This window comes from Tachysurus vachellii, chromosome 17 (genome assembly GCF_030014155.1).
Source record: "Tachysurus vachellii isolate PV-2020 chromosome 17, HZAU_Pvac_v1, whole genome shotgun sequence".
NCBI classification, from domain to species: domain Eukaryota; kingdom Metazoa; phylum Chordata; class Actinopteri; order Siluriformes; family Bagridae; genus Tachysurus; species Tachysurus vachellii.
The window spans coordinates 6,129,262-6,142,541 of NC_083476.1; the positions used below are offsets into that span (position 1 = coordinate 6,129,262).

Consider the following 13,280-nt stretch of genomic DNA (forward strand, 5'->3'; position numbering starts at 1 on the left):
GCATAATGTATAGAGGGCATAACGTACACAGAGCATAATGTATACAGGGCATAATGTATACAGAGAACAATGTATACAGAGCATAATGTATACAGAACATAATGTATACCGGGCATAACGTATACAGAGCATAATGTATACAGAACATAATGTATACAGGGTATAATGTGTACAGGGCATAATGTATACAGAGCATAATGTATACAGGGCATTACGTATACAGAGCATAGACACTGTACATGGTTTTGTAATGTTACAAAATGAATTACTTTTACATATATTTCTGTTGATCATTTTGTCAGTGGTAGCTCAAGTGGTTAAGGCTCTGGGTTGGGGAGAGCCTTGAGGAAGGCCTTTAACCCTCACTGCTCCAGGGCTGCTGTATCATGGCTGACCCTGTAGTTTAACCACAAAGGATTTTCACTGTGCTGTAATGTCTATGTGACTAAATAAAGACTTGTATAAATACTGGGCCAGAACTAAACAGAAAGCCTTCCCATAGGACTGGATGTTATTATAGCAGTAACAGGGGAATACATCTGTAAAGAGCTTTTTAAAGACCAGATATTGTTGTTATCCTGAGTTTCACCCAAACTCTATAACGTAATACGTCAAATCTCCTGCAACCTGTTGATGCGCTGTTCGGTACGTGATGCAGTCGGCGCTAGGACCCGGTCTGCTGCACGCAACATTAAAAAAAAACGGCCAAGCGCTCGCGCTGGAAATCCTCCGTGAAGCGTCATGCCAACGGAATTAAAGCTGTAAAAGGTTTCACACGAGCGACGACCAATAAAACGAGCTCAGGCTTCGTTTCTTATTTATTACACAGAAGTGAACACCAGAGTGACGCGTTTATAGCTTCGGGTTTGCGTGAAATAATGTAAAATGTCTCATCTCCCCGGCAATAGCGGCTAAAGGCAGATACACACCTCCTCATCAAGACTTCACACCTTATTCTAACTAATATGTAAGTAAAACAACAAAACACACACAAATACACACACAAATACACACACACACACGCACGCGCACGGTTGTGTTAACGGTCGATTCTCGAATATTGTGGATTCTGTTATGGCTACTTATATCCGAAAGGTTCCGTTATATTACTCATGTGAGCCTCGGTATCACAGTACACAACGTTATAAGGGTTTTTTTTTTAATTTTTATTGTGTTTTCTCTGTGTTTTATTTAAGTTCGATATCTAACGGTTCCATCATATTTTAAGCTCGCGCGACGCCTGTGTGAGTCATAGCGGCGAATCGGTTCGTTTTTTTTTTTGAACGACTCTTTATAATGAATCGATTCGTAAACATGAATGAATTGAACGTTTATGGCAAAGTTGGTTCTTTTTTTAAATCGCTACAGGCTGTATTATGTAGTCTACAGCATAATTATTATAGAATCTCACTGAGAAATATGAACAATATGATACATGCATCTTCATTTATTAAATCTCAGAAAAATAAATGAAATTTATCTTTTTAAGTCTTTTTATTTGTTCAAATTCTGTTTAAAATTTCGTTTAAAGTGTAAATTAAATTTTTAAAGACATCAATTAATACATTTAGTTAATAGTACATCTGTTTTTTTAATTGTTTTTATTGTATTTGTTATAAAAGTATTGAACTTTTGACGCTGCACATTGTTCAACAGTTTATGACTTATGTTATTGTATATGAGTTCATGGTCTGTGCTGTTGGTAATTAAAATGTATTTAAATCATAATGTGATATTTAATGTTTTGGATGAACTACATATCACCATGCAAACATTAGTTCTTGCTATACATCAACATTGTACATATGAAAGGTCTGAAATCTCATATTTGCTCTGTATAAAAGTAAGTAATGCTACTCCTATAAGATATATAATATAATAATTAACTATAATATATATAATTTAATAATAATAGCTGTTAAAAATAGTCTGTATGGTATAATTCAATACTAATTAAGCACACAATAAATTAATACAATTTTACAATTTTTAAATTAACAATTTTTTTACATTTGTTAATTATAAATCCGCCTTTCATGAAATAAAAAAAAAAGTGAAAAAAGAAAAAAGATTTCAGCAAATATGTATTCATCTGAAATAACGTTTTAGTTTCTTGTATCAAATAACTAATATTTAGTTATTTTGAATGTTGGCCTGCAAAATCTCAGTATTAAAAAAACAACATAAAACAGTATTATTGGATCACGATCAATTCTTCCATGATGCCTTTTTCTGAGAACTGAAACATTTCCTTCTGGGCACTTTTAGTTAGCAATACAGTTCGACTCATTTAAACGGGTCTGATCCGAAAGAACCGATTCAGTAAAGTGAGTCGTTACGGACTTCGGTAGTGAGTCATAACGGCCCCCTCCCTCCTCCTCACGCGCCACAGAGCGCAGTCCGTGAACACGGGAGTTCCTCGTCATTACTCTGGTTTCATTAAGACCACGTGATGATGCGGAATTGTAGCTTAATACACTGAGAAGTTAGAACTGATGATCCTGGGTTCCTGTTTGTTCCTGTTCTGCTCTTTGTTAATTCATTTATTCACCTTCACACACACACACACACACACACACACACACACACACACACACACACACACACACACACTCTCATTTATGCTTAGTGGCAATTTAGCATAGCCAGTCCACCTACTGCCATATTTTTGTGAGGAAACCAGACAATAAAAATGATAATGATGATGATGAAGAGGAGGAGGATAAAGATTTAGTACCAAAATTATGTACTTGTAGAATGCAAAATATTCATTTCTGTTGTTCTGCTTACTGAACAACGTTCAATGCGACCACTGTTTTAAGGGCACATATAAAAGATGCAGATCATTTCCTTTATACTCCTCTAAACAGAGTTACATACTGTTTGGAAATTGTGCAATTACTTTCTAAATGACTATCGGCTGTATTTAAACTCTGTTAAATCAAGATTTAGTGCAGTTGTCTCAGTTTTTTCAGTAGTTTCTAGAAAACAACATCTGCATGCATAAATGTAATTTGCTGCATGTTTAGCCCTAGTTAAAACCAAATTTGGTTGGATTGAACATTATGGCTTCCATCCTTATTATTTACCAGGTTATAAAATAACACTTGATCCAGTAGATCCTTTATTTATTTATTTATTTATTTATTTTCATTTACAGATCTTTTCTGCCCGAAAAGTGACAAAACTCTTGATTTTGCTGGTCTAGGTGAAAACTAAAGGTGAAAAAATTATATAATATGTTATATATTATATAATAATATAATAAAATTATATAATATGTGTTATATAATATGTATGTATGTTTTATATATATATATATATATATATATATATATATATATATATATATGCTCATATAAAGATTCTCACTTCATCAGCTATGTGCACAGTGCAAACAGTTTTTGCAGCTCATTTCCATTAAATAACCAGTTTGTGATACACTATTTTTACATAATGATTTCACATACACTTGTTGGACATTTTTATCATATATTTCTGCCTTTATCCCGTCGCTATCCAATGCAGATGAGATCGAACAGATAAAGTATACAGACCATCGATCTCCATTACGCTAATTAATATCGGCCCGGTTCTTAGACTGTAATTCTTCTGTCTCTGTGAATCTCCACAGGGAACAACAATCCATAAAACGATGACAAACTGTCACATGAAATTACGAGACTGTCTGAGTAACGTGCAGTAGTTTACCTTATTATTCTTAATCCAGCTAGTATTACCTAATGAAAGATTTTAATGGCAAGCATTTATTTGAAAATTATATACATGTATCAATTGTTGATGGTAACTGTATGGCAACCAGTTTGAGATATGATGCCAGCTTTAAACCGAACCACCTTTACCGGTGTTGCAATGTGATATTTAACATAATCACAAAAGTTTGTGGACGTCTTCCTTTAGTTATCAGGAGAAAAATATCTTAGGGTGATATAGTTACCTCCAAAGTGACTTCACTGTCAGCGGTAAAAAGTAAGCAGCTGTGAGAAAAGTGGAAGCTATTAAAAATGGAGATGTAGGTCAAAGGAAAATGCTGCAGTTTAACTAACAGTACAGTCGCCTCCCAGTCACGATGAATCATATCAATATAAAAACATGGTCCTGCACCTATAGCGTGCAGCCTACAATGACACAACCACCAAAACAGACCACACAAAATTAAGCCCTGCTAAACAGTGCTGGACACCAGAAAACAGTATAATACAGTATCTGAAGAGTGACAATGACGGTGGAAAAAAGCCCAGAGACAAAATAAGCACATCTCACTGATGTAGTCTAAACAAAAAGATATTAAACACCAAAACACAAAAAGTGGAATCTTTCTTGATAAGAGCTGAGAACAGAAGACTCTAGAAAACTCATAGGAATACATAGATCTTGTCATACAGCAAGCACGTTGTTGACGTAAAAGAGCATAGGGATTTTCTTTCAGCACAAATCTATCATTAGTGGATATTCGTCATATAATCTGCCACAAAGAACACAATGTCTGCTATGAAATTCGGCCTAGCATTTATCAGGATCCTTTCGTACAGTATGACAATAATGATCTTAAAACATGTCTGTAATCACACAGTATAAAAGCTGCTGTGCAGGCAGTTTGTATGGTCCTAGGTATTATCTGTCACACAACCTAAATGGAGTGATCGCAGTTCATGTCCCTGCTACTAAGCTGAGAACATGCGACTCTTTGATAGCTTGTCACACGGTGTCTCTCCTGTCCAGCATAACATGGAATTTAGGAGACATTTTGTACAGGAACCAACTGACCTGCCTGTCAGACAATAAAGCAAAATAGAAACGCAGGTAAAAAATAAAAAATTCAAAAATTGAATAAAAACCGATGTTAATAAATAAGCATGAATAATATTCATGAAATGAAAATGCATGAAATTCAGGAAACCAAGGATACTAGTTTGTTTATTTTTTGGAAAATACCAATCATTTTTTTAAGGAAATATAACAAGGCACAAGCAAGAATAATAATAATTCTTGCAATATATATGTGTCATAATACAAATCTGAAGAACTGTTGAGGAGCCAGAATTCACAGACCGTGCTAACAACACCGGCATTTCTAGCCCTGGGTGGTCTTTCGAAGTTTTGGTCACTCCCACTTAAAGTTTTAATCCAAATACTGATACAAATATGTGAAGCACTAAACAGATAGTGGCACTGCAATCCTCCTCTGGTGAATTTCAGGTTCAAGCGAATAACATGGAACTCTTCAAGGAAGCCTCATGGTAAGTGAGCAGATGTTGTCATTGGGGAAGCCAAGCTAAACAAGCTAAATTATCTCAGTATGTTATACTTTCTTGGTTAGCTTTTTCCATCGTACTTTGTTTTGTCTTGCTTGGTTGCTGAGATTTGAAGACACTGTTCAACATGATGGTTGTAAACAAAAGTTTAACATTTTTGCTTTCGCGTATCTGTGCACAGATGACTGTGTACGTGTGTACAGAATGTAAAGAAACAAAAAACTAAAAAAAGAAAAGCTAACATTTCACTGAAGTAGGGAAATAAAGAGATGTAGGAAGTAGAAAGGCACTAGATGTGATAAAGAGAAAGAGTTTTCATTGAGGATCATTTGTAGCATTTACATTGACAGCATTTGGCAGACGACATACAGAAGTGCAGAAGTCTCTATCATTGGATACTTTAACTCTGGTTCACTAGGTTACATACTTAGCAATGTTACCCTGACTCACGTTGCCTTATTGCCGACAGTTTTGACTTGTCAGGGTCTAATTTGGTTGGCTAATATCAAGAGAACAGCGATCATCCTGTTGACTTTTCTGGCTTTGAAAATTTGTGTTTATATTTACATATGTGAAAATGGTACAAAGAAGCAAAATGGTAATTAAGCTTTAACAAGAAAAGTCAACTGTCTATATTCATTAAAAAAAAAGTTCAGTGGCTAATGCATTTGGGAGAACAGGCCTAACAAAGCTGATTAGAAAATATTTTAAGAAAGCAAAATAAAAAAGTACTGTATCAGTCGGTGAGTCGTCATGCCGTTCCTCTCAACCAATCAGTGTTTGACACATGCACAGCACTGCAGATTTGCTGCACGTGATTCGGAGGTGTGCAAATAATGGTTAATAATTCTTACCCATAGTCCTATGCTTTGCTGCACAAATAGGTTTATGTGCAAGAAATATTCATCATCTGCACGTTATGCAGAATACAGAATTCTGATTACAGTTAAAGGTGAGAAATGACAGATTTTTTTTTTTTTTACCATTAACTAATTTGTAATTTTTTTTTTTACTTTTCTATAAAAGACGTAAGGAGAGAAGATCATGGCTGTAATTGACAATGATGACAATTAATGAGCTTCAGTTTATATACATATTTTTTGTGTGTGTGGCTTTTTTCACGCATAGACTTGTCCGCTTGAATGAGTCTCAGTGTAATTTCAGCAGAACAGATGAACTCAATGCATAAATACAATATTTTAGACCAAGCACAATTAGTATTTCTTGGTATTTTCCTTATAACCTCTTTAGTACTAATCAACCAGGCATCACATTTTAAGTTTGCATGAAGTTAATAATCTAGCTACTATCAATGGAGTTTGGTTGCAGTGAAAAAAGAACTTTTTATTCACTTTTGAAAAGTGCTTACGTACAGTGGAATCCCTCTGTGTTAAAGGCAGATCGTGGCAGATCATCAAGAACAACATATTGCATCAAAGCTGTTATTTTTGCTCACCCACTGTTGTCTGTAGACATTGTTTTCTCACCTAGCAAGCATCCGCTGCTGTTATGCATTTATACAGTAGCAATGAACTCTTTCTGCTGAAGGTTTAGACGAAGTGTACAAGTTGTACAAGTTCCTACATGTTTGTACAAAAAAAAACCCACAGAAAATGTGGAGAAACACCACATGGAGGTAGCATAGCATTTTGGACCTGTACATCACAGGCACACACACACACACACACACACACACACACACACACACAATTATGAGAACAAAAATTTAACTGTTTCTTAAAATTCTTTATTCTTTTGGTAACGCACAATCAAGATGACTTAAGTAGGTTGTGGCAACAAATATAATTAACCTGGTTAAATAGTTCCAGTGACTTTACCAAATAAAGTCACTGGAAAGGACAGTATTCCTACTGGTGTTTCTGCTATTAACACTATATGCTGCATGCAAATAAATGTGGGAAACTGAAAGTCTGGAAGAATATACCAATTGAGGCCTTGGCATTCTCGGAAGCAAACACTATTACCTAGCCTTGAAAGCACTTGACATTGAGACATGGTAAGAGCGTTTGCTGTTTTGCTTTCACTCTGATCGCATGTTTTCTTTATGATTCCGTGTAATTTATAAAGTTGGGTTTGCAACGATACATAGTGCAGGTGACATACGAGGTATAGCAAGCCAACTGTTATCACAAAAAGTAAATGACCTGTTTCTTAGCTATCAAGTTAGCTTATATAAGCATTATTTCCTGTTTGGCATTACAGTCTTAAATGGACTTCCTATAAACACCCAATCCACCACAACCGTAACCAGGATAAACGAAGAACATTACTGAATGGAAAACTAATAAACAAAGGTTAAAATGTATTTCTATTCATAAAGAATATGGTATATAAGAGAGAGAAAAAAATGAACACATATCCAATAGTACAGATTCACAATACCTTGTTCTTGTTATCCTACAACGCGAATAGTGTTTTAGCCCCCGAAAAGTGCAGGCAATAAATCATATTGCTTCATGTAAGAGTAATGTAGAAGTAAAAACTGTTATACAACTTCTAATAGAGATGCACACTTTATCTGTTGTGTTACAGACTGTACAATTGATATGTGGTACTGTATGGAGACTAAACAATGGGAGGCAGGAATCTACAAAGGGAAGAGAGCGTTATTGATGAAGAAAGAGACTGAAAGATAAGAGATAGTGAGGCGGAAAAAGTCAGAAAAATAAACAGTCTGGTAATGAAAGAGAGGAAAAAGACACCATCTTGAATGAGAGGGATCTTGGCTCTCTGCACTGCGATGCTGTCTGGGTAATTATCACAATTCCACCTGCTGTGACCCTCCACAGGGGTCAGAGGTTGGAAAGGGGGCTCCATCTGCTGAGGAAGAGATCCTCCATTGTAACATTAAACTATACGTTCAAAGTAATTTATATCCAACATGCTTAGTTTCAAAAATAAGACTAAAACAAGCATTCAGACTTTTAAACATTATAATTATATGTTACTCAAAACATATGTCCCAAAACCCTGCTTTCTTTAAAATGAGTTTATACACAAAAAAGTAAGGACCAACTTTCTAAGTAATTCAGTGACTTAGCAGCAGAAATAAACACACTGTTTTATTTATATAGCTAAAAAACCTTCTTTAAAATGTTTTAAGTTAATGAAACTAGGGGAAGTGGTAGCTCTGTGGTTAAGGTGTTGGCCAACTGATCAGAAAGGTTGTGAGTCTGAATCCCAGGACCACCAAGTTGCCACTGCTGGGCCCCTGAGCAAGGCCCTTAACTCTCAGTTGGTTAGTTGTATAAAAAAGTGAGATGAATGTAAGTTACCTTGGATAACAGTGTCTGCCAAATACTGTTAAGGAAAATATGTCATTTTTATACCCACTATCTGGATAGTAAAATTTGCTTTAATTGGAAAGATGTTTTAACCTTGCTGTGGAATTTAAACCTTGCTGAGAAATTTTGTTTTTGCTGCGGTATTATTCTGCTTAACGGCCAGTCTGTGGGAGACGGTCAGTTGGGATACTGAGCTGAAGTGCCTTTCTGATGCTTTGAAAGTGTTTGGAAGCGTGTTTGAAGGGTAGCATAAATCTTTAAGATTAGTCAATAATTGCTATCTCAGGCAGGACCATGCATTATGTGTTTGTAATGTGCTTCGGAGACACGGTATATGATGCATAGTACAAGCTCATCCACATTTTACAGAATTGCAGTCTGGTTTGTGGTCATCCAGCATTTTTTCCTGCTCCTGCTATCAGTTTCAATAAATACCACAAAACCATTCAGAATTCATAGTATATTAGTTTCCATTGTAATCTATTTCAGATCCACAGAACAACAAAAAACCCTTAATCTTCTTAGAGTGTAGTGTTCTCAGAGTATTTTCATTCACTGAGCTGTTTCCTCTGGAATGTGTATAGATAGATAAGGGAACCTAATTGCTAACTCTAAATAATTAATTACACTGAAGATCCTTGGAAATGCCAGGGAGCCTCAGCTAGTTATGTATTTCAACACTTCATTTAGATCAGGAGTCATTTTGAGATATAACGCATTTCAGGAGACAAACCTCTAAATTCGGATCATCTTCATTTCTAGCTCATTATGTCATTATTGTAATCCAATGACATCAAGACATGGAATATTTAACTAGGTTTTAACTAGCCATAGAATTACAGTATATGTACATGATGTACATATTTGTTTGGATTGCAGTTGTATAAAAAGCTATCCAGGTGATAGCCCTGTCCCAACTGGGTGGTTTCAGATAGAGTTTCTTGAAATAGGGGATTTTAAGGTATGTTTTAAATGATTGTCTTGCTGAAGTAGACTTTCAGCTTCATTATCGCTTCAAGAATACTGATATGTACTGTAAGCTATTCACCCATCTGCTCATGTAATGTTTCCTGTGCCACTGGCTGCCACACAGCCTCAAAGCATAACAGATCTACACAAATGTTTAAGGTGTTTCATTCATCGAATGCTGCTCCGTTTTTCTTTGGTGATTGTGGCCAAAGCGCTTTATTTTTACTTCATCTTCAGTTTCGGCTTATCAAGATGTCTTTTGCGTACATAAGATGTGAAGAGATAATGTACGAGCGATACTGCTGTATAGAATCTTGCACCACAGCTCCTTACCAACAGGTCTTTGCTGCTATTTGGGGATTTTGCTTTGCCTTTTTTGCAGGCTGTTAAGAGTCCTCTTGGTCTTCCAGACTTCCACAGTTCCACATACCTGTCATTTCTTAATGGTATTTTGGACAGGGGAAACTGTGAGCTTTGATATCTTTTGAGCTTTGATATTTTTTCTAGTCTTCCTCAGCTTTGTGGGCATTAATTAGATTTGTTTTCAGATCCACAGTTTTAGAGGAACCCTTGGTTGTTGAGTGTTAGCACAAAGATTTGTAAGTCAGAGACTTTATTACACTGTGGAATCATCATTACCTGATAATTCTTAATGACAGTCCTAACGAGTCACTTAAGGCCTAACACGTTAATCAAGTTCCAAAATTTGACTACTATAATAGTGTCCAAACCTTTGTAAATAGCTTCAAATATAGAGAAAACATAGCAGAGAAACGGTTCATTAACTTTTAGAAAAAAACTGTTTGCTGCAGAAGCTGTGTTTTGTACTTCTTTTCAGTTTAAAAAGCTTGGTGGCCAAACTTTGTCTCTCTCTCACACACGCTCACACACACAAACACACACTGCTCCAGCTTATATGCTTATATGCTTTTCGCTATTTTCTCCCACTCTCTTTCCAACGGCCATCTTTTTTCACAGCTCCTTCATTTCATCTTTACGCTTTCTTGTTTTTTTTCTTTTCTCTCACTCTTTCCCTCCCTTTGTTTCTTTTAATCTGTCATGTCTTACATCTACAGTATATCTTTCCAGTCATTCTCTCTTTCATCTCACTCATTTTCTCTTTGCCTTCCCTTTTAATCCTTCTCATCTTACTTTCAATGTACCCCTTCTCTCTCTCTTTCTCTCTCTCTCTCTCTCTCTCTCTCTCTCTCTCTCTCTCTCTCTCTCTCATACACAACTTGACCTGGTCAGCAAGAAAAAATGCTGAATATTTTCATCAGTATTATCAGTATATGAAAATATTCTTGGTTGGAAAATACACATCCTGAAATAGGACTGTGCAAGAGAGATAAATGACTAATAAGTTTTCAAAGAGGAAGTGAAAGAGCTTAGAGATGATACAGTATTTTCTGTAAAATACATTCAACTTCTCTCACTCTCACACACAGACACTATCTTCCCTAGAATGCAAATCTCTCTGAAGTTGCAGTTGAAAAATGGTGCTTCATAACTAGCAGATCATCTGGTCAGCATTTTTGACTTTTGAAGTTTTTTGCTGGATGCCCTTCCTGACACAACACTCCTATTATATCCGGGCTTGGGACCAGCACTCGGAGTTAAATACCCGTACCTTCATTGCCTGGGTTAGTTTCCTGCCTGGGAATCAAACCCAGTCTAAAGAGCATGCAGAATCCTGGGAGGGGTTATATTTTTGTAAATAATAATACTTCTTTATCATGCTCTAATATATGGGATGTAGTAGCCTAGTGGTTAAGGTGTTGGGCTACCATTCGGAAGGTTGTAAGTTCGATTCCAAGGTCCACCAAGCTGCCACTACTGGGCCCCTGAGCAAGGCCCTTAACCCTCAATTGCTCAGTTGTATAAAAAATTAGATAAAATGTAAGCCACTCTGGATAAGGGTGTCTGCTAAATGCTGTAAATGTAAATATATACTCAAGCTCCATTGTAAGCCCAGTTTACAGCACTCCCATGTTAATTAACGCAGAATTTTACAAACGGTTGACACGTATGACAAGCTTAAGATCTTATAATAGAAACTCAAAGGCTTTTTATTACAAAGTGCAGTCGAATGCATGATTCCGATTAGACAGAAGGTGTTGATTTATTTTCTAAAACAGCACAGCATGGCCTATAGTTCTGGCTTCATATTAATGTGCTCATTCTAATATGGTATAGTGTTTACAATAACAAGAAAGATGAGGACATGTCACATAAATAAATTAAATCAATTAAAATGTGTGTAATCATAGATATGGTGTAGTACACACGTCTGTACTCTCCTTTAAACCTGAAACTATGGAAACCCTTGTATTACTGTATAGATTTGTTTTTTGATTCTGGACAATGACATACTTTATTATTTATATATTGATAAAATAAGCACATGCTTTCTCATTAACACTTGGAGTAGGTTGCTGCTGTTTGTTGTTTTACTGTATTCTCCCACTCTTTTTCTCTTTCCAACCGCCCATCTCATGCCCAGCTCTTATCTTTTCTCATTTTCTTTTCTCTTCACTCTTTCTCTTCCTTTGCTTCTTTAGTTTCTTTTCTTATCCTCACCCTTTTCATGTCTCACACCTTTATCTTTCCAATCATACTCTTTTTAATCTTTCTCACTTTCTTCTATCATTTATAAGAAAGAATAAATGATAGAAGAAAGTGAGAAAGATTAAAAAGAGGAAGTGAAAACAGCTTTTCGCTATTTTCTCCCACTCTTTCTTTCCAACGCCCATCTTTTTCGCAGCTCCTTCATTTCATCTTTACTCTTTCTTGTCTTTTTTCTTTTCTCTCACTCTTTCCCTCCCTTTGTTTCTTTTCATATTTTATGTCTTACATCTATATCTTTCCAATCATTCTCTCTTTCATCTCACTCGTTTTCTCTTTGCCTTCATTTCTTCAATCATTTAATCCTTCTCATCTTACTTTCAATGAATCCCTTCTCTCACACTCTCTCTGTCTCTCTCTGTCTCTCTCTGTCTCTCTCTCTCTCTCTCTCTCTCTCTCTCTCTCTCTCTCTCTCTCTCTCTCTCTCTCTCTCTCTTCTCTCTCTCTCCCTCCCTACTCTTTCTCATACACACACATACACACGCACGCACGCACAATGCATGAGATGTTTTTCCGCTTCCTACACATTAGGGTCAGTATCCGTTTAGCTCGTTTATCTCCATGGTTTTGTTTCTACAAAAGCTGCAGTAGTTATTATTATACAAAACAGAACATTACAAAAGATCCACTGCTACAGCCTTTGATTTGTTTGACCGTAATTTATAGTCATATTAAAATATCTTATTTTGCATTACAGTGTATGCATTGATGTTGCCTGTCTACAACAATGTGCTTGTGGGTTAGTCGGTAAAAAGATAAAAATATTATACATTTGAAATGATAAATTATTTCTTTGAAATTGTGAGCCAGTGTTCACGCTGTTTTTATTACATTCCTTAAAAATGTTCTACACGCTTTCCTCATGATATGTCTCTCTTACCATCTCTTTATTTGTCCTGCTTTCTGTTTATCATTCTCTCTTTTTCTCATTTATTCCGGTTTGCTGTTTATTTTTGTCTATTTCACTTTCTTTCTATATTTCTGTCTTTCTTGCTTCACACATGTACTGTATTTCCCTCCTGCTCTCGTTCTCCTGTTATGCAATATCTTAGATCATTTAAAAGACCCTGAATCAGAACGTTTTTGAAGTTCTGGAGAAGTAGAT

At 35.9% G+C, this 13,280-nt stretch overlaps 1 protein-coding gene across 3 annotated transcripts in view; it reads left to right on the plus strand.

Moving 5' to 3' along the window:
• Nucleotides 1-705: 705 nt before the first annotated feature.
• rab27b (RAB27B, member RAS oncogene family) overlaps nucleotides 706-13,280 on the plus strand; it is a 39,416-nt gene continuing 26,841 nt past the window's right edge. The window contains exon 1 of one of the 3 annotated variants that reach the window (XM_060891529.1): nucleotides 706-967. In XM_060891529.1, the coding sequence (XP_060747512.1) occupies nucleotides 966-967 (2 nt within the window). In that variant the 5' untranslated portion in view covers nucleotides 706-965. Of the gene's footprint in view, nucleotides 968-5,153; nucleotides 5,262-6,151; nucleotides 6,229-13,280 lie in introns of those variants that run through there. The other 2 variants (XM_060891528.1, XM_060891531.1) reach the window with 2 other exon arrangements.